General features: G+C 44.8%; 1 protein-coding gene across 4 annotated transcripts in view; it reads left to right on the top strand.

Annotated features, from left to right (window-relative positions):
* Nucleotides 1-17865: 17865 nt before the first annotated feature.
* Nucleotides 17866-25985, top strand: part of CSK (chloroplast sensor kinase) — a 99248-nt gene continuing 91128 nt past the window's right edge. For 3 of the 4 annotated variants that reach the window (XM_087661173.1, XM_087661171.1, XM_087661172.1), the window contains exons 1-3: nt 17867-18516; nt 19028-19198; nt 19279-19584. In XM_087661173.1, coding sequence (XP_087517299.1) covers nt 18073-18516; nt 19028-19198; nt 19279-19584 — 921 coding nt within the window. In that variant the 5' untranslated portion in view covers nt 17867-18072. Of the gene's footprint in view, nt 18517-19027; nt 19199-19278; nt 19585-25985 lie in introns of all 4 variants that reach the window. The other variant, XM_087661174.1, reaches the window with a different exon arrangement.

Here is a 25985-nt window from a genome sequence, read left to right as displayed (position 1 = left end):
CCCCCACGACAAACTTAGAAGCATCGATATGCACATGGAAAGTAATGGTCCAATCTGGGGCTCGTAGGATTGGTGCTGTGATTAGAGCCTTCTTCAACTCTTCATATGCCCATTGGCATGCTTTGGTCCATTCGAAGACAATAAGCACCTTGTACAAGGGTCTATTGATCAACGCATAATTCCGTACAAACCGCCCATAGTATCCAGTATGGCCTAGGAAGATTTGAACTCCCTTATAGTTGTTTGGGGGTGGAAGGTCAACAATAACCCTGACCTTCGAGAAGTCAGAGGCTATGCAGCTCTTCGACACCACATGCCCTAGGATGCATCCATGCTTCACCCAAAACTGGCACTTTAAGGGGTTCAAGGAGAGATGATATAAGTGACACCGCTCGAAGACTGCTCAGAGTTTGTCTAGGTGTTCGATCTAGGTCGAGTGGACACAGAGGTCGTCGACAAAGACTTCTAACTCCTTGCGAAGCATGTCCTTAAAGATGGTGCACATGAGGCATTGGAAAGTGGCAGGGGCATTAGTCAACCCGAAGGGCATGACTATGTAAGCAAAGACGCCCCACTCAGTGGCGAAGGCAGTCTTATGCCTGTCCGCAGGGGATGCACTTGCACCTCATTGTACCTTGAGAAGCCGTCGAGAAAACTATAGGGTTCCTTGCCTGCCACTCTCTCAAGCATGTGCTCGGTGTACAGCAACGGATAGTTGTCCCTCTTGGTAGCAGCATTCACCTTCTTGTAATTGATGCACACTCGAATTTTTCCATTCTTCTTCATCATGATGCCTATGGGCGATATCTAGTCTGTAAGCTCAATTTTGTAGATGAATCCTGCTCTCATCAGCTTATCAATCTCTTCTTTGATAGCATGAGCGTGTTTTGGATTCATAGGGTACAGTCACTGCTTGACCGGCATTGCGTCTGGTATCATGGGTATGTTGTGAGTCACGACACTTGGATCTACCCCCTTAAGCTCTTCTAAGGACCAGGCGAACATGTCTATGTACTCTCGCAAGGGAGCGACAAGACTCGTTTCTTCTTCATTAGTCAAGTCATCGACAATGGAGACTGATCGGGGTGTTTCCCCTTTCTGGGCTAGGTCCACCTCCTTGACCTTGGCTGGTCCCTCGATTGGTTCGATCATCTGTGCTTGACGTTTGGTACCTAACAAAACTACCACCCTATCCCCTTTTTTGAATTTTGTAAATCGTTTAGGGAGGTCCTGCGGTTTTCACTATTCTTCCGTTCGTGTATCCCTGGGTTGTTTTGCCTTTTCCTGCCTTAATCGTCTGCGCCTCAAGTGGACGGGTAGGTCCCCCTTGGTGCATCTGGTTGTAGGTGGCCTAGGGATTTCTAGATCACTATTCGAACTAACCTTCGATTCAGAGTCGAACCCTCCGTCTTCGCTAGAAGAGGTGGTCTCCCCTGGTGGGCGCAGTTCAGATGGTGATTCAGTCCTAAGTACTGATGTCGTTCCTGGCTGGGCTAGGCCTGCTTGCTCAAGGTCTATGGCTCCTACGTGTTCCAGCCAGGCGCGATCACATTCCATGCGCATGACTCCTCGCTCCATCCTAAATATACTCTTTTTCTGCGGCTTGGAGTCTGCTCTTATTTGCTCTATTTTTTGTCCTTCAGTGTCATATTCCACGGTATCTACCTCACCCTCACTTTCATCACTGAAGGATTGGTAGTCTTCGTATTCATGATTAGAATTCTCTTCATCAGAGTGCTCATCATCTCCTAGGGCTTGGTATATCGTTGGTTGTTGGTCAGGAACCAGGGCCCAGTTATACATGAGGTTTAAGTCATGCACTCTGGTCCATTGCCACTTGGATTCATCTAAGAGATCCTGGAGTGGTTTGAAATTTGCAGCTGGATTGCCAGCTAGCTTGTCCGTTAGGTATTCCAGTATCTCCTGGAGTTCCCTTTTGTTGGTTGGGACTTGGAAGTCGACGGGCTTCGATTTCCCATGAAGGCTTCCTGCCATCATGCAGACTAGTACGGAGGGTGTTTTGTTAGCCTTGTCAATTGTTTTAATGGCTTGCTCATACGCCTCATGATCTGAGAACGGCAGGTCGATTGTAGCGAGGACGTGCATCCAATCCCGCTCATCCTCTGGGCATGGGATATACTTGGTCAAGGGCCATAGGACTTCTTGACCTGAGCATTACCCTTGAGCATAGCGGAGATGGCATCTAAGTCGACTGGTGAGGTCTTCCAGGTGTCCATCTCTACTCTCACGGCGTCCGTCCTATTGCCAAGGAAGATCAAGCCGTTACCCCAATCTTCGATGACTCTAGCATTGCGCATCCAGGGTCGGCCTAATAGGATGTCGTAGTCCACTCCCTTCATGACTATAAAGTCAACTGAGAACTGGACACATGCGATCTTCACTGGAAAATTCTTAAGCACCTCGAATGGCTTGACTCTCATACCGTTTGCTAGTGTGACATTAAATCTAGCAGTCTCAATAGGTGGGTTTCCCCAAGTTTGAAGCACTACGTGGCTAAGCACACTAACCCCAGCTCCCGTGTCTACGATTCCCTTTCTCGTTGTGTCACCTAGGGCTACAATCGGTAAGACCGCATGCATCCCGGAACCTTCCCAGAAGGCATTGATGTGTAAGGATTTAGACATAGAGTGCAGCATCAAACTCGGTATTTATGTCTCTGTGTCATGGTCATGAGAGTCTGCCGTGACCTGCTCTCATGACCCTTCAACCCAATGCTTAAGATCTTGCCATAGGGTGGGATGCTGCCTAAGCAGATCTCCCAGGCTAAGTGTTATAGGGGTAGTCACCAACGTGGTCAGGAGATCGTTGGGTGCTCATCTCTCTCCTAACCTGGATTGTCCTGGACAATGGTCATGACTGATTTGCGGCCCTATAGCATCAAGGCTTGGCCTTAGCGGCACTGCTTGTGGTGCAGTTGCTTCACCCGACCTTGGTTGAGGAGATGAGGTTGGCGCGCTTATGCTGGAGAGGTCATCGATTTCATCCTCTAGGATGGGCTCAACGTCTTTTAGATGCTCTTGATCCTCCTTCACCCATTCCTTTACTTTTTCTATGGCCTCTAACTGTCGCTTCGAGTGTGGGCATTCCCCTACCTTAGCACTTCCCTTTGCGGCCATCTTAGGGGGGCTGAAGTCTCTGCCTCTACGTCAGAGACCTTCTTTCCAGCAAGCAGAGTTGTAGCACTCTCCGTTTTTAGTGCAATTTTAGCTTCTGACCTCTTCCTCCTCCGTCTACGGCCCTTCTTTCCTATCAAGGCAACATCAAGATTGCTAGGTCCTGGCAGAGAGATGCCGGCCTGCTTTGTTTGGGCACGGGTCATGATCCACAATGGGATAGGCGTGGCCTCCCCATCGAGGTTCTCGATACCAAACAGCCCCAATGGGATAGATGGCACGTTGGCTGAACTCGAAGATGGCTTTCGCTTTGGGCAATCAACAAAGAGATGAGTGATTCCACACTCTGCACATCTTTGGTCAGCCTTGTCTCTGTTTTGCTGCTCTCTTTTAGGGCAGCGTGACGAGACATGTCTTGGATGACCACAAGTCCAACAAATGATTGGATCCTGCATCTGCCCTCCTAGGCCTCTACCTCGCCCTCTTTCCAACGCCATCACCAGTACTGGTCGATAATCCATAAGGACTACGTTTCCCCCGTCGTCATGCGAGACGTAAGGGTATATGTGCGCCTCTCCCACTGCTATGCCTTTTCTTCTATATTTTCCTTACCCCCCTCCATCTCCTGAGACAGCATCATTACCGCCTATTGCTGCTCATTCCACACTTCCATCATTTGGGTCTTCTCTTTATCCTGGCGGTTCAGCTGCTTTTTTGCTATCCTCCTACCTTGCTCAACCATGGAGCACTGGTGGTAGGCTTACGCGATCGTTTCCGATAGATCTTTAGTAGTTTGCATGCAGCTTTCTAGCTCCGCTCGGTGCAGCATTCTTTCGGTCATGGCCATGGCCATTAGTGCCTCCACCTCCTCCCGGGCGTTCTCCAAGTTGTCTTGCAGGATTCTTGTGACTTTGTCTATGACCTCTTTCTTCATTCCCGAAATGGCTCCTATTTCTCTCTCCAACCTTCCTTGCTCTTCCATTGCCGACACAACTAGAATACCAGGGCATCCTCCTGTTCTTGGCATTGTTCTCCTAATGCCTGATCTCCTTGTTGCGGTCGCTCACGTAGTTTTGCATGCATAGCTTCCACCCATGCCATTCGTTGCTGGAGCTCAGCTTATTGTTGGATGAGCAACTTGTGGTCCTACTGCTCCACCACCACGTCTTGGGCTTCATCCTCTAGTCTTTTCCTCAGGCAATCTTTGTTCTCTTGTGCCTCCTTTTCTTTGGCAATGAGTTGCTCCTTTAGGTTTCAAATTTCTTTCTGATGCTCAACCACTTGCCGTGTCATCTCTAGCCATAGGGCCACGACTTCTTCTCTTTTGGCCTCTAGTTCCACAACCACGGCCTTCTTCTCTTCCTTATCCTTCTCGAGCTAGGCTAGGAGTTTAGCCACATATGCATCATAGTCCGCAATTGGGGGCATCGTTGGTAGTGCTGTGGTGGTGGATGCTTCCAACCTTTGTCACTTTGGGTCTTGCCTGGATTTGGCATCCACCGCAACCAACCTTTTGGCTCCTGCCCCTAGCGCCATTTCTTGTACTTTCGTGACCAGTAACTACATCATGGACATGAGCTAAGTGGTGTCCATGGTAGATGTTGACTCCTGCATGGTGGAGGTGGTGGTGGCGGTTTGAGGTGTGAGAGTTGAAGGGAGGAGATGCAACGGGGCCTTGCCCTTCCCCGCAACGACTAGGACTACTTCAGCATTGTCGCTTGGTTCGCCTTTGTGCCATGGGCTCAAGGTGGCCATTTCTTTGGCACCGTGGGTCTCCTTCACAGACCTGTGCATGGCCTCTGCCATGGCTTCATCTTCCTTTCTCCTTAGCTCTTTTGCCTCTTTCTCGGCTCTTCTCTTTCTCTCATCTTCAGCCCTCTTGGACTCTTTTTGGGCCTTCCTCAACTCGGTCCATTTCTCCCTTGTCATTGTTTCTTTTGTCTCCTTCTGTAGCTTTGATGGGGTTCTCTTTGTCTATGCCTTCGGCTCTCCATGGTCGGCAGACTGCATCTCCTGCTCTTCCTTATCACTTATAGTCCTTTCACTTGACTATACTTGTTTGTGGTGAGGCAATCAGTCAAGGGTTTCCCCTACTCCCTGTCCACCTTCCACTGCGTCCTTGGATGATGTCCATTAGGATTCCACCGAACCTGATGTGGATGCCTTGGAGGAGGACTTCTTTCGAGCTGATCTTGCTGTGGAGGCCAGGGATTCCCCTCTTGCCCACTACTCTGCCGGTGGTCGAAGCTTTTGCTGAGCTTTCAATAGTTTTTCGTACGAACGCGTTCCGATCTATTTTATCTAGGGATCCTATTGCGATGCTCTCCAACAATGGCACCCCGATTCTGTTCATAAGGGCATTGTACCTTTGACTGGAAAAGAGAGCATGGACCATCTTTGCCTACAGCTTGATCTCAGGATTTGGGATCTCCGCTAAGCTTATCCCATCCACTATGCATATGGCAACCTTGTTCATCCCTATCATCCTATACACGTCCCTCTTTGGGCATCGCTTTGTTCTGCTAGTCAAACCTAGGGTCTTCTCCACCATCGTAGGGCTCAATTCCACCTCCACTTGGTGGGCTTCTTCCCCTTTCCTGATTGTCACCATGCCACATTTCATACTTCTCTAGGCTGCACTAGTCCGCAAGTTGTTTTATGGGTGACTCTTCCATGATAGCGTCTTCTAGGTTTATGGCATGCTTGAATGTAAATTGGTTGTAGCCCCTCGTTTTTGCCATCAAGCCATACCTAGCTTGCTCTTCCTCAGTGAATGGAAGCTTGCTACCTTTATCTTGCCCTGTCATTTTGGATTCCTATCATATATCATGGTTTACCATTAGTATTATTAAGACATTTTCTTGCTGGAAGATAAAGAGGGATTAATCATGCTTTTATGGAAAGAAAAACATGCTTTAGGCATAAAAATAGAATTTTCCTTCAAGCAATTCTATTCATTTCTAGGATTTTATGACACTTTTCCTTGATTTCACCTTGCTTCACCTTACCCTCTCCCCCCTTGGGAATGAGAAGAATCCTTCCTAGGATTAGACATTTGAGCATAGTATGGTGCTATCTACTTTGGCAAAAACCAATCGTAGAAATTAGGGTTGTATTTCAAGTGGGCATGATGATCGAGATTATAAGGACTAATGCATACTTGGGTAATGTAAGTTAGGACATTGATTAGAAAATCACTCGAGTTGATGCGGCTAGCTACATGTAGCTCCTCTTTTGTAAGGATGCGATCAATGTATGGATGGGCCAAGACCTGGTCAACTAGGTGTTTGTGTCGAGTGATGGACAAGACCCTGAAAGAGGTTGGTGCTATGTGAGTCGGGTCATACTCAATTGTTTTGATGGCATGTCGCTGCTCAGAATTAGTCATTATTTGGCAACCCCGTTTCTCCCATTGGAGACATAATTTACACCATTTTTGTAGGAATGAGGAGTCAAAGTCAGCGAGATGAGTGAGTTCCTCAAGCTCAATGGTTGATGCAGGCCTTTGGGGCTTGCGGTATGATGTTATTAGTCGTCTGATGAACGCGTGCTCTTTTGAGATTTCACCATTATCGATCAACTCCTTTGAGACTTTGGGGGACGTTACGGTCATTAACTCGTAATCTTCCCAAGTGTAGGATAAGGAACAAACCTCAGCAGACAGCAAGGGGTTCGTCAAGCAAGCCAAGGTCAAGTCTTTCGTAGCTCCTAGCAAATGTGGTAAAGGTGTTACCCAAGAGCTTGATGCAAGTCACCAAGTCATCTCCCGTATTCTCAGCAAGGTCCTTGGTGACCAATAGAAATAAATGTCGCTCGTAGGAAGGGCTAAGACCTGCTAGTGGTTGTGGTGGAATTGATCTAGAGACTAATGGTTCGAGGGGTGGCGGACTTGAAATCGGTGTTTCTAAGGGTAGCTCCGTAGTCTAATCCGTGTGTCTAGTACTGCTTTGGGGTACTGAGGGTGGGTCCAATGGCACAAATGGTGCATTCCCCTCTTCTTGCATAGCCATTAGGGTGCCAAGCTCTCTGGACTTAGATGATTCTGGGGTATCACACGGTTGTTTGGGTTAATAGATTTGTTAGGGTTTTTTTACCGCAACCGTCGCGGGTTCTATATTCTTGGTCGCTTGGGCTTTCTTGGTGTTCACTGCCTTAGCAGGAGTGTGGCTTCCTGGAGATGGGGTGGCAAGTGATGGTTGTGGTTGGACTATGCTTCTAGGATAGGGCACCCATATCTAGGTGTTGCCTTCGTAGTATCCTTGGGCTCGCAACAGATCTTTGGGGATCCATTGCAGCTTGATTGTGCACCTATGTCAATAGCGTCGAATCGGTCGCTTAGGTTTTGAATGAGCCTTGTGGGGCTATGTTTGCTGGCTACAAGTAGGTCATTTTTGGTGCTTTGGCACCCATTTAAGCATGGGATCTGTGGCTTTGGGGATGGCCTTAGTTGGCAGTGGTTTTGTAGTCTAGGTGGGTGTTGTGATGAATCACGACCCCCCTCCCTAGGCTTGGTCCTAGGTAGCTCTATCGATGGCATGGCAGGCTTGGGTGGAGCCTCGCTGCCCTTGCTGAAAGCTGTCATGATTCGAACGTTGCCAATGGTAAGGTGAATATGTTGCAGATCATAATCTACATTACACTGTGCTTGCTTCTTAAAAGTGCGTCCTAATAATGATTTTTGACCTGCATCCTTTGTATTTGGCAATACATAGAAGATGAGTGATAAGCTCTTAGACTCGATAGAGACTGCGATCTTGCACTTCCCCAGGAGTGCATACGATTTGCCCCCGAATGGGATAAGTTTAGCATTGGTGGGTTGTAACTGTGGTTGACCAATGAGGGTGAGTATGAGTCAAGACATTGCAGTCAGCTCCTTTGTCAATCAAGACATCAAAAGCATGCGTGCGTCGAGTGGTGGCCGTGATGCGTATGTATGCTGATGCTACTACCTCTTCATCCTCATCCTCTAGTTCAGTGATGGTGGCTATGCAGACATTGACACGGGCTTCTAGCATAGGTGGCTCATGCAGTGGGTGTGTGGGAGGGTAGTACTTCTTTATGCAACTGCCATTAAAGAAGCCTTTGCCCTCACCTTCAAGGGTTTCAAGTTCTACGTTGCCTATCCTACTAATGCTGCACACTCGAAAAGGTCCCAACCCTCGAAATTTCATTTTCTGCTTGTGGCCCTTTACCGAATAGAGCAAAAACAAGGTCTTCCTGCTCAAAGTCGCATTGTTTGACATGCTTGTCGAACCACATCTTCCGTCGCACTTTCTCGCAAATTAGGGCATGGGTGGCTAAGAGTCGAGTATCAATGAGTCATTCCAATTCCACGAGGCGGTTGGTCCAAGCTTCCTTCCCTTCCCACCTCTCCTATACTGCTATCCTCAAGCTAGGGACAAAGGATTCTAGTGGAAAATTTGCCTCAGTCCCATAGATCATCCTAAAGGGCCTCTATCCCATAGTTGTTTTATAGGCTGTCCGATAACCCCATAATGTTGCCATAAGTCACACTCAAAAGGCTTTGAGCTTTGAGTTTGAAATGAAAGACTTGGGCCTGTTGCACTATTGTTTGGGGATTTTCTCTCAAAAGAAGTATGCATGGGAGATCTTAAAAGCATTTGGCATGACCAAGTGTAAGGAGATAGCTACACCTATGGAGGTCCATTGAGGATACATTAGCACTACTAGACATTGGGAGGTGGAGGAGGTTGGTTTGACAACCTCATCTACTTGTGTAACACCAAGGGTGAGGATTTCATGTGGATGACTAAGAAGGTTGAGAGCAGGTGAGCAATCACCTCATTGATGAAGTGCGTGCCTGGTCACTTACTAGTTCAAGAGGGCAACCAAATCGTGAGATGATTTGCTCCCACAAGAACTTCGATGTGGTCCTAGTGTTGTTCTTCCTAATGGCTCGTGCCTCGGCCCATTTTGTAAGATAGTCAGTTGCTACTATGATGTATCTAGAGTGTGAGTATTGTGCTGCAGGACTGATAGGTCCAATGAAGTCGATTCCCCATTTCTCAAAGGCTTGTCGTGCAATGATAGGGATCAACTCCATCTTATCCTTTCGAGCAGAAACTTTAGTCCTTTGGCACTCGTCGCAATGTTTTATGAGCTTAGCAACATCATGGAATAGGGTGGGCCACCACAATTGAGATTGCAACACCTTGTGGGGTGTCATATCCCCACTGAAGTGCCCTCCAACAATCCCTCCATGTGCTTCGCTCAACATGTCGTGCATTTCATGCTCGCACACACATCACCATAGCAACCTGTCTTGCCCTAGGCTATAGAGTTGACCAGCCATCAACTGGTAAGGTTGAATTCTTAGAATAAGTCACCAAAGCCTGACCTTCTCAATAGGTCTATCGGGTAGACCGTGCTCTAGTACTTGGACTATATCATCCACCCAGTACGGCATTAGATTGGTAAATCTTTCTTGCTAGACAAGTTGAAAAGGTGGGCATTCGATAAATCATTAGCAATGCCTTGCTGCCCAACAACTTCTCCTGTAGGTATTCAGGACATGTGATCAGCCATGTAGTGCTTCTTGCCCTTGTGTACCAACATAGAGAAATCAAATTCTAGAAGAAGAAGCAACCATCTAGCAATGCATCCAGTAGCACATGGCTTATTTACAAGATAGAGCAATGCATGATGGTCTATGAAGAAGGTGAAAGGTGTGGCCAGGAGATAGTGTTGAAACTTCTTTACAGCGAACACCATGGCCAACCCTTCCCTTTCTGTGGTGGAGTAGTTCATCTCCATGTCGGTGAGTTGTTTGCTAACAAAACTCATAGGGTAATCCAAATTATGCTCCCAAGGAAGGACAGCTCCAATAGCACACTTAGACGCATCTATATGCACATGAAAGGTGATGTTCCAGTTTGGGGCTCGTAAGATTGGTGCAGCTGTAAGAGCCTTCTTCAACTCCTCATAGGCTCATTGGCACTCATCAATCCACTTGAATGCGATTAGCAGCTTATACAATGGTCTTGCAATCAATGTGTAATTCGACACAAAGTGCCGATAGTATCCAGTGTGAAATAAGAAACATTGAACTCCCTCATAGTCCTTTGGTGGCGGCAAGTCGACAATGACCTTGACCTTCGAAGAGTCAGCGGCTATGCCATTCTTGGACACCACGTGCCCTAGGATGCAGCCATGATTAACCTAGAACTAGCATTTCAAAGGGTTCAACGACAAGTTTTAAAGCCTATATTGTTCAAAAACTATTCGCAGCTTCTCCAAGTGTTCCGTCCAACTAGAGTGCACGCATAGGTCATCTACAAACACCTCTAGCTCTCGTCTAAGCATATCTTTGAAGATGGTACACATTAGCCGGCTAAAAGGTTGCATGTGCGTTCATCAACCCAAAGGGTATTACAACGTAAGCAAAAACACCCCACTCAGTAGCAAATGCGGTTTTGTGTCTATCATTGTGATGTACTTGCACCTGGTTGTATTCAGAGAAGCTGTCCAAAAAGCTATAGGCTTCTTTGCCTACTAGCCTTTCGAGCACATGCTCTATGTATGGTAATAGATAATTATCCCTTTTTGTCATGGTGTTAACTTTCTTATAGTTCACACACACTCGTATCTTCCCATTCTTCTTCATGACTATCACAATCAGTGATACCTAGTCTGTGTGCTCAATTTCCTAGATGAATCATGCCCTCATTAGCTTATCGATTTCCTCCCTCATGGCTTGGGCATGTTTTGGATTCATAGAGTACAGTCGTTGTTTTCCTGGCACCGCATCAAGGGCCATTGGTATGTTATGTGTCACCACTCTAGGATCCATGCCTTTGAGCTCATCCAAGGACTAGGCAAACACATCCAGGTACTCTTGTAAGAGCACAATGAGACTAGCCTCTTCCTCCTCGGTCAAGGCATCAACGATAAACATCGGTCGAGGATTCTTGCCTTCCCCTGCCAAGTTGACCTCCTTGACCTTGGCGGGTCCCTCAATCGACTCACTTGTTTGTCCTTGTCTTTTTGCTCCCAATAGGACCACTACTCTGTCATCTTTCTTAAACTTCATAAAGCATCTCAGTAGGTCTTGTGGTTTCTTCTGCTGCTCCACCTACGCCTTGTTTGTCCATCCTCTCTTTTTTTCCTTCAATCACCTACACCTTAGGTGGACTAGTAGGTCGCCCTTGGTGCATTTGGTCCTAGGAGGTCGTGGTAACTCCGACGAGTCGCTCTCTGTACTAACCTCTGATTCAAAATTAAACTCGCAATCCTCACTAGAGAGAGTTTCCCCTGGTAGTCAGATCTTGGTGGGTGCGTTTGTCATAAGCAAGGGTGTTGCCGGTGGTTGGGCTATCCTTGCTTGTTCGTAATCTATTGCTTCCACATGCTCTAGCCAGGAGCGATTGCATTCCATCCACATGATTCCTCTCTCGATCTTGTAACTACTCCCTTTTTGGGGCTTGGAGTCTGCTTTGAGCTATTCTATCACCCTTCTTCAGTGTCTTATTCTACAGTATCTACTTCTTCCCCAGTTTCCTCACTACTGGAGTTGCAATCCTCATACTCATCATCGGAATCGGCTCCTCCTGTCTGCTCATCATCCCCTAGAATCTTGTCTCTAGCCTGTCCTTCGTTGGTGACTAAGGCCTAATTGTACATTAAGTTCAGGTCATGCACCTTATTCCATTTCCACTTAGGATCGTCCAAGAGGTCTCTGAGGGGCTTGAGATTAGCAGCAGGATTGCCAATCAATTTGCATGCTAGATACTCGAGGATCTTGTGTAATTCTAGGCTATTGCTAGGAACATGGGAAGAGATTGGTCTAGATCGACTCCTTGAGCTCCTGGCCATCATATGGAATGGCACTATGAGCTCCCTCTTTGACACGATTGTGGTTTTTGTAGCCTGTTTGTTGGTCTCCTCCTCATTTGAGAATGGGAGATCGATGGTCGCTAGGACGTGCATCCAATCTCGCTCATCCTCAAGCCAAGGGATGTATTTGGTTAAAGGTCCATGAGACTTCCTTATTGATGCATCACCCCTAAGCATGACAGAGATGGCATCCAAGTCGACAGGGTCATCTTCCAAGTGTCCATCTCGACCTTTACCGCTTGTTAGTGGCAGCATGCTCCATCGGTCCTTCTACCTAGTATTTCAACTCCTGCCATAGCGTGGGGTGTTGTCTGAGCAGGTCTTCTAAACTCAAGGTTATTGGGGTGGTCACTAATGTTGCAAGGAGATTGCTGGTTGTTTGTCTCTCTCCTAGTTTTGTGCTCCTTGGCCATTGATCTTGACCGACTGACTGGCTTGTGGCATCTAGACTTTGCCCAGGTGGCACTGCCTGTGGTATGGGTGCGTCTCTCGACCTCGGTCGTGTAGGCAATACTGGCATGCTCACACTAGAGAGATCCTTGTCCTCATCCTCTAAGATAGGCTCAGTGTCCTTGAGGTGCTCCTGGGCTTCCTTTACCCATTCTTTTACTTTGGCTATTGCTTTGAGTTGGCATCTAGGGTGGGGATACTCCCCTACCTTTGCACTCCCTTTCTCTGACGTCCTTGGAGCGGTGGTTCTGCCTCTGCATCCGTGACCTTCTTTCCAGTCAAGAGCATTGTCGCATCCTCACTCTTAAGTGTGATCTTTGCGTCAGTCCTTTTTTTCCTTCTCCTTCGACTCTTCTTTCCTACTGAGGCTGCATCTAAATTGTTGGGTCTTGGCAATGATATTCATGTTTGCTTCGTCTGTGCTCTGGTCATGACATGCAACGGGATGGGTGTGTCCTCATTGTCGAATGTCTCGACTTCGAACAGCCTCAAGGGCATTTGAGGGCACGATTGCCGAGCTAGGGGATGGCTTCTGTTTAGGGCAATTAGCAAAGAGGTAAGTGATGCTGCACTTGACACATCTGAGGTCGGTTTTTTCCTTATTCGCTTGTCCTCTCTCTGGACAACGTGATGAAATGTGGCCCGGGTGACCGCAAGTCCAACACAAGATTGGATCTTGGGTCGACCCTGCGAATCCTCTTCCCCTACCTCTACCTAATGCCATCACCGATACTGCTGGATAGTCCATCAAGACTAGATTGCCCTCTTCGTCGTACGAGACGTAAGGGTTTACGTAGGCTTCTTCTTTGTTAGGCTCCTCCATGTAATGGATTGGAGCATCACTCGGTGGATGGGTCACATAGGGTCCTAGTGGCCTGGGTATGCCCATTAGGTTGATCTCCATCCTAGGTATGATGGGCTTTGCATCGTTTGGTGCTGGAAGTGCTAGCTGGGCTCCTCTTCCAAGGAAATTTGGCGGCCTATTCCCAAGTACTGCGAGTCGTACTATTGGACATAGGGGAATCTCCTAGGCAACCTACAATGCATGGCATTGTGGCCGAATCTACCACAATTTGCGCAAGGCCTAGATCTAGGATCCTAGCACTCGGTCGGGAGGTGGTTGCCACCACAATGCACGCATTGGACGTGCGGTCACATTGGTTTCCTCACCAATTCCTGCAGTCGTGCTAACTCCATTCTCACCTCGGCTAGAGCTCCTGGCCTTGATCTAAACTCTTCCCCCTGTCATCCTGCGTGCTAGGGGTTGATCCCTCACTAGAGGTTGTGGTCCTCTAATTAGAGTTGTCACAATTTGAACTTCAAGAGCTTCTCTCTCTCAACTGGTCATCCACCCTAATTGCTTTGTCAAAGACCCTAGCTAACACATCTTGCTGCAAGCTAGAGTTACCTACCAAAGCCTTGTACAACTCCTCACTGCAAATTCCGTTCATGAACACGGTGGAGACTACTCTTTCATTTGGTCGCTCATTCACGGGGAGTCTCTTGAAGAGGTTGCACACATGAGTGACATAGTCTCTTATGTCCTCTTTGTCCTTTTGGTTAACATTCATCAATCGGATTATGAGGTTATCAGAGTATCCCACTTTTGAGAATCTCTTAATGAAGAGATCTTTTAGTCAAGCAAAGTTTGCCCACTCTGCCATGTCTAAGCTGGTGTACCCTGTCTTACCTTTATCGCCTAAGCAGAGTCCAAAGGCTTGGGAGCTATAAATACTATAATTTGTTTCCTTTTATCTTTTATTTGTAGCATTGATGCATGCTTTAATATAGCTCCAATGAATAAAGGTGGATTTGCAAATGCCAAAAAACTTTTGGTAGAGATCTAATAGTTTGATATATTGTGATTCTAGCATGTCATAGAGATATCCACTCTCCTTTTCTTTAATGTACTTTCTTGGTATGTGTATATTTTTACAAGAGACTCTTGTTTATGGTCCATTTCAGCATAGTAATGTTGTTTCTAATTATAATACTCAAACATTATATATAGAGCTGCTTCTAAGTATGATACAGAGCAAGTGTGTGATTTTTTACATTGAACGAGAGAGAGAGAGAGAGAGAGAGAGAGAGAGAGAGAGAGAGAGAGAGAGAGCTTCGTGTGTCTACATCTCTCTATTAGCACATTGTCGTGCTCTCTTTTTCAATCTCTCACACACTCACACGTAGACACACACACACACACACACACACACACACTCTCTCTCTCTCTCTCTCTCTCTCTCTCTCTCTCTCTCCCCCCTCTCTCTCTAGTACTACCATTGCCACCAACCAACTAAGTCTACCCCTTATCTCTCTCTTTGAGCTCACATAGAGCAAATGATAAGGGGTAGACTTAGTTGGTTGGTGGCAATGGTAGTACTAGAGAGAGAGAGAGAGAGAAGTAAAATAAATTAGATATTTATTTATTTAAAGAATTAAAAACGTTTAGAGAGGGAAATCAAAAAATTAAGAGAGAAGAAAAAAGAGGGGGGAGAGAGAGGAAATTTAGAGAGAGAGAAAACAAAAAAAAAGGAAATAGAATTCAAAACATCGAGAGAGAGAAAGAAAGAAAGAAAGTTATATTAACATCTTCTAAAGACCAAAACTGGCCTATGAGACAAACTGTGATACAATTGATGAGGTCCAGCTATCCAAAATAAAAGTGCTGAATGAAAAGCTAAAAACTGGAAACTGAAAATATGGTGCTGTGAGTGTGATAAGTGTCGTGTATGTGTATGTGCATATGTAGCTCTGGTACTCCAGATAATGGCTACAAGAGGGGAACAAATGTCGGCTGTGATAGGGGAACAACTGTCGGCTGTGATAAAGTGGTGCGATGTGTATATGTAACAGATGCAGGGAGATATACTATCCTGGGATGTAGTAGCAGTCGCGACGAAGTCGCTAATAGCAGGTGATCCCTCCTGGATGCAGGATGTGGTACATCGGCGGTGGAGAAAGAGCAAACTGGAGATCTGAGATCCAATGTGTCGAGTGTCGTCGGATCTCAGTCTGCTGTCGATGTAGATCAAGAATCCTCCGGATCTCCTGTCGGTGTGGCTGTGGGGTCCGAAACCCACGGATCCTCGTGCGGCGTCGGGTACGCTGGTCCTCAGCCTGCTGTAGTGTGAGCCCGGAGGTCTGGCTGGAGGCTGGTACAGTAGCTCTCACTCTGTCTGTCTGAAAGAACTGTGTAATAGTCGTCTGGGTGGGCCCCTCTCTGACTGGGACCTGATGTGTGCTCTGCTCTCTGATGTGCCATGCCTCTCCCAGAAAACGGCCAAATGATCTCTGATCCATATCAGTCATACATCCCTAAAGTGAGCTGCTCAATGTGTATCTAGATCTCAACTCTGAGTATGCCGGGCATCTGAGAACAAAATGCTCCTCACTCTCCACCTCTGATCTGCAAAGGGGGCATATCCTCTCCTCCCGTGGGATGCCACTGGCTCTACCACTCTCAATCATAAGCTGATGTGATGATACCCTGAGCTGTCCAATAAGAACTCTCAATCGATGTGGCATATAGATCTGCATATATCTCGGAATCTCTATGAATCCCTGCTCTGATATGCTCAAGAACTGTGTATAATAATGTGCCATCTTCGATGGCAGTGGCTGTGCAGGGCTGACCCATGTCCTCTGTATATAAATATGCCATATCTCCTGTCTGATAACTCTGTTCCTCTCAGAGAGAGAGAGGGTGTAAGTGGGAGCCTGAGTATCATATAGAAGAGGTGGGAGTCTATCAATGTCCAGCCCATCTCTGTCAAACCAAGCTCTAGTCTGTGCATACCATGATGTGGTATCCCCCGCTCGAGCCATCTCCTGAGATGCCATATATGCTCTGTACGCAATGCGATCTCTGTCCATATCCTGAAATCTGTGTAGGAAGCAGACTGTCTGAAATAATGCCTCGACTAGCATGGGCGGTGTGGCAAGCTCTGCTCACACAATGTCATGTGGGACTGAGGCCTTGCTACGAATCAATCTAGATATCATGATCACCTGAGGTCTCTCCATCAATGTCCATACATGAGAGAGAGAGAGAGAGAGAGAGAGAGAGAGAGAGAGAGAGAGAGAGAGAGAGAGAGAGAGAGAGAGAGAGAGAGAGAGAGACTATGTATTAGATTAAATTAAGTTATATACTCACGAGTCCTTTTAGACCTAGAAACATGAGTCATAAAATGTATACATGTTTACACCAAATTTATACTTGCATCCATACGTTTAACAATCTTAGTAGTCCATTATATTCATTTTAGATACAATAATTTAAGATAGACTTTATGTTTGCTTGCCGAATTTTTGCAAAAACAAGGTAGTATGTACAAAAAATGTGTGTGCATGCATGTATATATGTGTTTGTGGGTATGAGAGAGCAAGAGTGAGAGAGAGAATCTTGATTGCACTACTTGGTTACAATCTCTCTCTCTCTCTCTCTCTCTCTCTCTCTCTCTCTCTCTCTCTCTCTCTCTCTCGTGCGTTTTAGCAACTAAGTATTGTTCTCCAAGGAGCAACTCTTAGAATTATCCCTATAATGATAACCAAGTATGGAGGGATAGTACTTGGACATGGGCTCCTTTTTGTCTACACGTTAGCAACTAAGTATTGTTCTCCAAGGAGCAACTCTTAGAATTATCCCTATAATGATAGCCAAGTATGGAGGGATAGTACTTGGACATGGGCTCCTTTTTGTCTACACAGTATCAAGCAATGCCCTTCACTTAAGCCATCTCTTCTCGGATATGGGCTCTTTCTTTATGTCCCCTTGACCCTAATCTTTATCGAGCATATGCGAGCTTTCATAACTTTGTGAAGTTTAGAAACGAGGCCATAGATTTTATGACTTTATGTAAACATGAAATAATATTGTGAACTCATCTTTGCATGGTAACTTCAAGTTTCCAAACCCATATGAGACAATGCGCATATTGCACCATAGTAGCATCTAGAGAATGCAAGGTGTATCACATAGCATATAGCAATCTCACTTTTCAAGTGAACCACAACGTTCGTGTTGTATTCTATTGTGTGCACCTCTTCATAATGAGATACAAGCAAAGCAGGTCTACTTATGTAAGGCCATTGTTGAATTATGGAGCAATCGACCATCCATCATTAACTGTGGAACATGTCATTAGTTTTCTTTGTAGGCAAAGGGAAGCAATTGTGCAATAGCATAGTTCGTTCCATTTGCACACAAAGATACGAAGCGAGTGGGACATAGCCTTGCGAGCTTCGCAATGGTGACAACCACGCAGTTAGGGGGTCTGGCCAACAATGGAGGCCTGGGCCCAACTACTATCAAATTAAAAAAGAACGCTTTAAAAAATGTAGAGAATTCTTTAGCGATGAAAATGGCAGATAAAATTTATATGTGATTTGCGTAAAACAACAAAAGAAATAACCACAAAAGTTTTTGCTGGGCGCACTCGAGATAGACCACACCGGTTGGCCTAACGTCGTCCAGCACAGGCGAAGTTGATGTGAAGCGTGAAGCATTTCCCAGCTCCTCTCTCAGCCAATTCAAGCCCGTGCAGCTGCAGCCATGGCGCAGAATTCAGACCGGCTTTACGCTTGCCCGGCCACGCGAGGCTCCGCGCAGTAGAGATGAGCCCGCTTTGCTTAAACCATGGCACATTCCCTGTGCCTCCGTTCGGTTTCTTCGATTCCTCACCCCCGATCCCACGTCCATGGATTCTCCTCGTCCATCTCCAATGTCTTGGTCTTTCGATTTAGCCTGTGGGAATACGGCCATGGCTCGCGTCTAAGGCTTCAGAAGGCTTCTCCGTTCTTCAGAAGACGGCACCTTGCTTGTGCTTCGGCCTGGGCCTCCCCTCAACCCACCTTGCAGCAGCCGCAGCCGCACCCGCAGAATGAAGTTCATTTGAGCTCATCTGCTTTGGCAATTTCGGCCGCACTCAAGGTAGCTGCTTTGGGTGCAGTCGAGGTCACGCAGAGAGCCGACAACCAAACCAAAGGGCTCTTCTCTGGGCCAAGCATAGACTTCCTAGAGCTCTGCCAGGAACAGCTTGCAATTTGCCACACATTATTTGGAGAAGAGGCCAAGTTCACGGTGCATTGCTTAGTTCCCTTATAGTAATAGTAATAGTGTTTTTTGCAGGTAGTGCAATCAATGAAAATGCTCGAATGGTATTGATTAGCTCTTTCTCACTTCCCATCTGGTGTAATGAGCTGCTTGCCACTTTTTAAGTACTTTGCATGATCAGAGTCTTGCACTATTGATTCCATCTAGCATTAACGGTTTAGTGATTTCCTACATTTCTAAATGCGTAGAGTGTCACAATTCTGTAATATGCACTGTGATTGTTTGCCATACAAAGACTGAGCTCATAAGAGAATGGTTGCTTATTAAGATCAAACTGTTTCATTGAATATTTGACGGTCATTTGGCATGATCATTGGTCAACAACCTAGAGCACTGAGCAGTAAGATTTGTTTGTTCTGCATATACTTCAACGTCCAATCGTTTATTTACAACGTGCCAAGTTGTTCAAAGACAGTAAAAAAATTAGATATAGTGTTCTTTATGGCATTGTCCCTGATGATTTGTGTGTGGAATGAAGGTCTGTGTTCGATCAGCTGAGAGTTATGGGACACAGCTTCTAGAGCTTAGACAGGTGGCAGCGCACCCAAAATGGTTGATGGAGGAGTGCAGTGATACTTCAATTTTGGTTTGTGACTTTGAAACTCATGGCCAGCTTCATTCTGCTGAGGCTGCTCTCTTGGAGAAAGAGGTTGGTTACTGATGAATCAAAGCCATCTTGTTGTCAGTTTTCTTTCGTACTTTGATTATGTTGCACATTTATGCTTACAGGCAGTAGAGTTGCCAGATAAAGAGGCCCTTGTTTTACCTATGGTCAAAGACTTTTTCTTGGTTGGTGTCTTGGTAATAGAGTGGATAGCTTGTGAAGGGCAAAGTGATTTAAGATACACAAAGCTAAAGGCAGTGCGGCCTGAATGGCCACCACGCCATAAGATTACTGACTTGCAAGGTGAAGAACAGAGGACATGTATGGAGAAAAGGACGAATATGAAACAGATCAGAACCTTTACGCAAGAACAACTGGCAGAGAGCAAAAAAGTTGCTCGGTCTCTTGCAATAGCTTGTGTGATGGATCAGGTCTGATTTGGTTACAAGGTTATAAGTTGACTCTGTGTTTTCGATAAAACTATAAGGGATATAAGTTGCATCGCATTTTGAGTGTGACAACTTGCCTTTCTTACGACATAAGCAAAACAGAAGGATGCTGTTGAAATTATTCTTTGCTGTGCCTATTTAAAGTTGATGGTTGTGTTCATTCAATTATGGGTATCATTTTCCCACTCAGTTCAAAGGATGGCCAGCAGCATCTCAATTCAGCAGCTTCACAGGAGATAGTTGTCAACATAGTGGTGCATCACTTAGTTAACCGATCTTCATCTGGCAGTATGTCGAGTCATAGTGGCAGCCTCAGGAGATTCTCCAAAATGGGGCAGGTCGTCCCAGAGCTTACATGGGGTATGTTGGCAAGTATGAGGGCTGTTCTTGGGTTTATTGATGGTGAGGCACTATGGAGTTTGTGCTTGGTAGGTACTGTCTTGCATATTTTCACCACGTTGACTTCCAGTTCCAGGAGCAAATGCAAGCATTAGGCTCAGCAAAAAGTTTGGCAAGAAGGCATGCCTCGTGCACACTAGTTAGTCTGTGATATGGACATTTGTTAGGACTATAGTGCTCACTGCTACAGTTAAGTTGGTTGTCTGTCAGTTGTACAGATTCCTTTTGTGCAAATTTGCCAGAGTAGCAAGAGAGCATGCCACAGGCACACTGGTTATAGTGTGACACATGGACAATTGCTCGATGTTAGGGCTATAGTGTCACACACACTTAGTGAGTTGTCAATCACACACAGTCCCTTTGTTCAAATTTGTAATTTGAACACCTAAGAATTGTGTAGCACATTTTTTGAACAAACTCCATTACAAAAAGTCCAGAACTGCATTCTATGTGGGTGGCAGTGTGATTGCTCATGTCTTAAGTAGTGAAATCTCAGTTCATGAATATACTTATGAAGAACCTTGGTAAGCTATTCCTTGGCTTGAGGATCTTGAATTGTTTCACTTGAGTTTATGGATCATAAGGTCAAATATATTGAATTGTCTCACCTAGATTAATGGATTTTGAAGAAGTGGAAATCTTGACTTGTTGAATTGATCTCAAGGATTCATGAAACCAGAAAAGTTATGCGAGTTGAAGTGTTGAGGATCGATTTAGGAGTTTGTCCAGCTTCTCATAGGGGTGATCTGATCCCTGTCTTGGGCCCTTTTTAAAGGTTATTTATGGGTGCTTTAGGTCATCCAGATTTGGCTACAGCAGGTCAGTCAATTTTGTCATCATTGCTTGTTTATAAGTGTCCACTCAGTTGTCACATTCGATACACATTCATCGTTTTTGCCTTGGAGGTAGCTTGGATTTGTTCTGCCCCCATCTTGATTGTGTTCATATTCTCTTTGCTGTCCACTTTTTTATGTACCTCTGTTTTCATCATAATATTAGAGCACAATGCCTTTCCTAGCCATTAAAGCTTTGTGGGAGGTGATCGCTTGCTGTTCGTGGGAGCCTTGCAGTCCACACCTGCATTTATCACAAATTAGAGTCAAAAGCTACAAATCCGATTTATTACTCTATTGATGCAATTTAGCAGATTCATTACTTTCATTGGCTGCTCAATCAAATTAATTTGACAAGAACCTATTGTCTATAGCTGATACTTGCTCTTAAAGAGCTTGGATTGCTGTTGGTCATACTAGTTGTCACGAGGACATGTACTTTTGAAACCTCGCTTAACATGTGGATTAATTTTTAATCACATGGCTAAGTAAATGTTGCATATGTGAGGTGTAATTGGGATTAGAGTAGATTTACGAGTCCAAGACTTGAGGAAATCACGGGATGTCAAAGGCAAAAGTTGCTATAAGTTATGTCGCACAGGTACTTGGTGATATTTGGTGTCAGTTGTTGGCCTAGGTCATTCATTTGGCCATGAGTGTCAGTTGGTGATGCTAGGGAAGTGACGTTTAATGGTATCTAACACTAATCTGGTGGTTAAAGATGGCGCAGAGATACTCAGGACTGGAAGTTGCCTAACCAATAAAAATATTGGCAAGTCGGATTATTTTTCAGGGTACCAAAATAATTATTAGATTAGTTTTCAGTATTTGAAGATTGAAAATTAATATTGAATTATGGATAATGCTAGAAAGACCATTTGGAAACGCTGCTACTTGTCAAAAATACCCATGTAAGATCAAAAAACGTCTTTAGAGGTTGGAGAGAGGCATTTTAGGATATTCAGCTTGCAAGAAAGAGTGAGGAGATGTTGCTGGTTTGATTTGCGGCCATTGGAAGACCTTCTGAGGCAGCTAGGGACAGGAAAAGACCAATCAATAGCAAATGACAGCATCTACATGTAGTTAAGACAAGGCAACCAGCAGTAAATGACTGATTTTCCTTAGTTCTTTACATCTACAAGTTGTTGAGACAAGGCAACAATAGTAAATGATAGATTTTATTTAGTTCTTCACGAAGAAAGTCTGAATTTTCTCTCTCCTCAGCATTCTTTCTCATTTCCCAGCTTTTCTACAGCCTTGCTCCGAAGATTTCAGCATTGAGATCACTAGAGATTGAGAAATTTCAGATTTCTCTACTGTAAGCAGTAGCCTTTAGAAAGCGTGCCAGAAATTGGAAGCTCCAAGACTTGGATTCAACAAGCCTGAAGCTGTTTTTAGTCTATTCAAGTGGAGAGACCAGCAAATAATTGAATTTGGGGCATTTTCCATCTCCATCAAAGCGAGTGAAGGTCAATTGATTACTCGAATTAAAGGCCAAATCAAATTGAAGACTTGCTGGTCATTTTGGATAGCAAGGGGAGTTGGAATAGCGAAAGGGATTGGGAGAATCCCATTGTACATAAACTTCTTCTTCAATTAAGTTAAATAAATATTGAAAGGGGCGCCAATTTTGGGGCCAACAAGGTATCTAATGTCTAAGATTATATAGTAAAGTGTGCATTTCAGTTTTGTGAATTTGTTAATTGTTGTAGATAGTGGTTAATCAAGTTATTTACCACCCTATCCAAGGAGGAAGACTGGTTTCATGGTTCCATTGCTAAGATTACTACTCAATCCCTTGGTTTGGTTGGTTCAAGACACCTGATTGCAAGCCAAAGCTTTGTGCTAGTGCTGATTTTTAATCTCAGTTGAGAAATTACAGCAATATGTCTTCATAGAGTGAGATGGACTCAAGCAGTGATGATGCTTCTCAGTATGAACATTTACATGGGAATGAAGAAAATGCAATTTCTGACATTGGACAAGGCTCAGACCATGAACAACAAGCTGAAAATGTTGCTGTTGGACAAGATGCACGGCCTTCAGGGCATAAGGAGGCTGATGACCTTCAAAGTGAAGAGGAATTTGATGACGAGTTCAAAAATCAGATGAGGACAGTAGCAAATCTCTTTGGAGAATTGGCAAAGGATTCTCAATTTACCCGATTTTTGAATGCTCCAAAGAAGGATAGCAAAGGCAAGAAGAAGAATACATCTTCTACACCTTCGGGACAGTAAGATGCACTGAAGATAATGCCAGACCCTTCATTTGAAGCTCCCAAAGATTCTAATGAAGTAAAATAGTTGGTACCTATGGGGCAAGGAATGCAAATGCAAGGCCATCACGGAAGTGCTAATCCAATGGATTTTGGATAGTCGGGTATGCATGCTATGATGGGGTAGCCAGGATATTTTGGATGGAAGCACGGTTTTTCATGCTATGGTTGGACAAGGACCGCATACGGGAATGTATAAGACAAATCCCTATGGTATGCAGCAACCAATGCATTGTGTACAAGGCCCAGTGTATTTGGGTATGACTGGAAATATGCAAAACCCTATGTATGGCAGTATTGGCTTGATGCTTGGGCACAAAAAGTAGCATATTTGGTATTGTATCTGCACCTGCGAATGCTTACGGAGCTCAAGGAATGAATGTTAGTCATGCAAATGCTTTGTTTGGTGTTGGTTTTGATGTACATTCGGTAAATGCACCCTTTTTGCAGTAGCTAGTGTATGATAACTTGACACCCAAAGGGGCAGTAAAAGACTAATGAGGGTGGAAGAGCAGTGAAGTTTGAGTCCTTCAGCCGTGTACAAAATAGGTTGAAAGCTTTGACTTTCATTCAACAATTTGATGCAACCTATTCAGGAGGGAACTTCATGGAGTCCTCAAAGATTTGAAAGGCAGCCACTTTCTTGAAAGGGAATGCATTACATTGGTGGTCCACTCTTTTGATGCAAGGTAGAGCACTGTCAATGTGGGTACAATTCAAGTAAATGTTTGCATCGAATTGGTTGACAAGTACCTTTGAGATGGACATCATGACAGCTTGGAATAAGCTGGATGCTAAGGAATGTAAGAATTTGGAGCAATATAATAAGAAGTTTTGGGATGCATTGCTTTCTATTACTTCTTCTTGCCTTGTACCGCTTCATGAGCAAGTGGAAAAATATGTTTGTGGGCTGCCCAAAGGAATCAGGGATTTTTGCATTAAATCCACCGTGTCTAGCATGTCTCAACTCATAGAGACTGTTGCTACAGCCGATGCTTTGCTGTGTGGGAAGGATTCGGGCTTCTTAGAGAGTGGGGAGAAGCTGAATAAAAAGTTGTTTAAGGTTGAGAAAAGAGGCAGATCTGAAAATTAGCCTGAAAAGAGGTCAAGACAACAAATAAAAGGCCCAAAAACATTGGCACAACATCGGGAATTGATGACTGCAAATAAATGTTTTATTTGTGAACAGGAGGGTTACATTGCAAGGGATTGTCCCAATAGGCAACAAGCTGCAAAATCAAAAAATCAAGGAGATTCTAAAGGAAAGAAGCCTAAAACATTAGTGGGATTAGTGCCCAATGGTGTTAGTGATCAGCCCAATGATGATGCTATTGAGTTGTATAGAGCACGGGCAAAATTAGGGATTAGCATATATTGATTTTCTTTGATGATGGTGTACGAGTCAACTTCATCTCTGTTGACATGGCCACCCGTTTAGGCATCAGAGAGGATGAGGTGGGACCCATGGGGGAAGTTGGAATGGTATGTCAAGGCCATGCAGAGTTGGTCACACTACTCATTGGAAAGCTTCGGTTGCATATACAAGGATATGTGGACTACGAAGAGCTCTTCATTGCTCCACTTGAGGGTTGTGATGTATTGCTTGGTATGCCATGGTGTCACCGTATGCATGCAGTGATTGATTCTCGTGCAAAAAGATTACTATTCAACATAAGGGATAGGTACTCACACTTGATGTAAAGTTGAAAGGTGAATCTGTCCTTGTTGTATTTGCAGCTGCCATTTCTAAAGTAATGAAAAATCATCTTTTAGCGTATTTGGTTTTTACTAAGGATAAAGATGATAATGAGAATGTTGGGAACATGTCTAAGTTAGAGAAGGATCGCATGTCATTTTTGAAAACATATGCTGATTGCTTATCTCAGTTACTTCGAGGGTAGTTACTGCTTGAAAGACCAAAAGATCATGGCATAGATCTTATGCCTGGAAGTAGCTCACCTAATAAGCCACCCTACAGAGTCAGTGCAGCGCAATAGGAGGAGATTATGAGTCAGGTAAATGAGTTGTTAGAAAAAGGGCTAATTTAGCCCAGCTCATCTCCTTTTTGTTCTCCACTACTTTTGGTGTAAAAAAAGGATGGTTCATGGTGTATGTGCATTGATTATCGTGCTCTAAACAAGATCACAATAAAGAATCGCTTTCCGATTCTTCGGATCGATGATGTTATGGATAGATTGGAAGGGACAGCCATATTTAGCCGTACAGATTTGAAAAGTGGGTATCATCAGATATGCATTAGACCAAAAGATGTGCCTAAGACAGCTTTTAGGATATCTTTTGGGTTATATGAGTTTCTTGTTATGCCTTTTGGACTTACGAATGCTCCTGCCACTTTTAATTGGATGATGGATCATATCTTCAGGTTACATAGAGGATTTGTGGACATTTTCTTTGATGACATGATTGTTTATTCAAAGAATGAGACAGAGCATAGCAAACACTTGGACATTGTGTTCAATGAACTACGTGAGCATAGGTTGGTTATCAATGATAAGAAAAGTGAATTATTCTTGCATGAAATCCACTTTTTGGGACATAGTGCCAACACAAATAGGCACTAATACAATGTCACCAACAGTAACCCTCAGAATGGCATAGATCCTACAACAAATCACCTTGTGGAGTTGTATGACTAGGAGCTCCACTATCAACCATCCAAGGCCTCTCAGAAGATGAAGTAACCAGTGAAGAAGGCTCCTCCAACTCAACAATTTGAAGGAACACTGACTCATGGGTAACCAATAGAGTAGAGGTAGAAGGCTCGAATGTTTGAGCTCCATCCTTCGCTTCTAGATGAAGGTGAGGGTACTTCTTCCAACATTTCTCCTCTGGATGTGTCCCCTTGTCACAATATG

This window comes from Lygodium microphyllum, chromosome 21 (genome assembly GCF_053477565.2).
Source record: "Lygodium microphyllum isolate KBCC chromosome 21, Lygodium_microphyllum_v1.1.10, whole genome shotgun sequence".
In the NCBI taxonomy this organism is placed as follows: Eukaryota; Viridiplantae; Streptophyta; class Polypodiopsida; order Schizaeales; family Lygodiaceae; genus Lygodium; species Lygodium microphyllum.
This window is presented reverse-complemented; position numbering and strand designations above follow the sequence as displayed.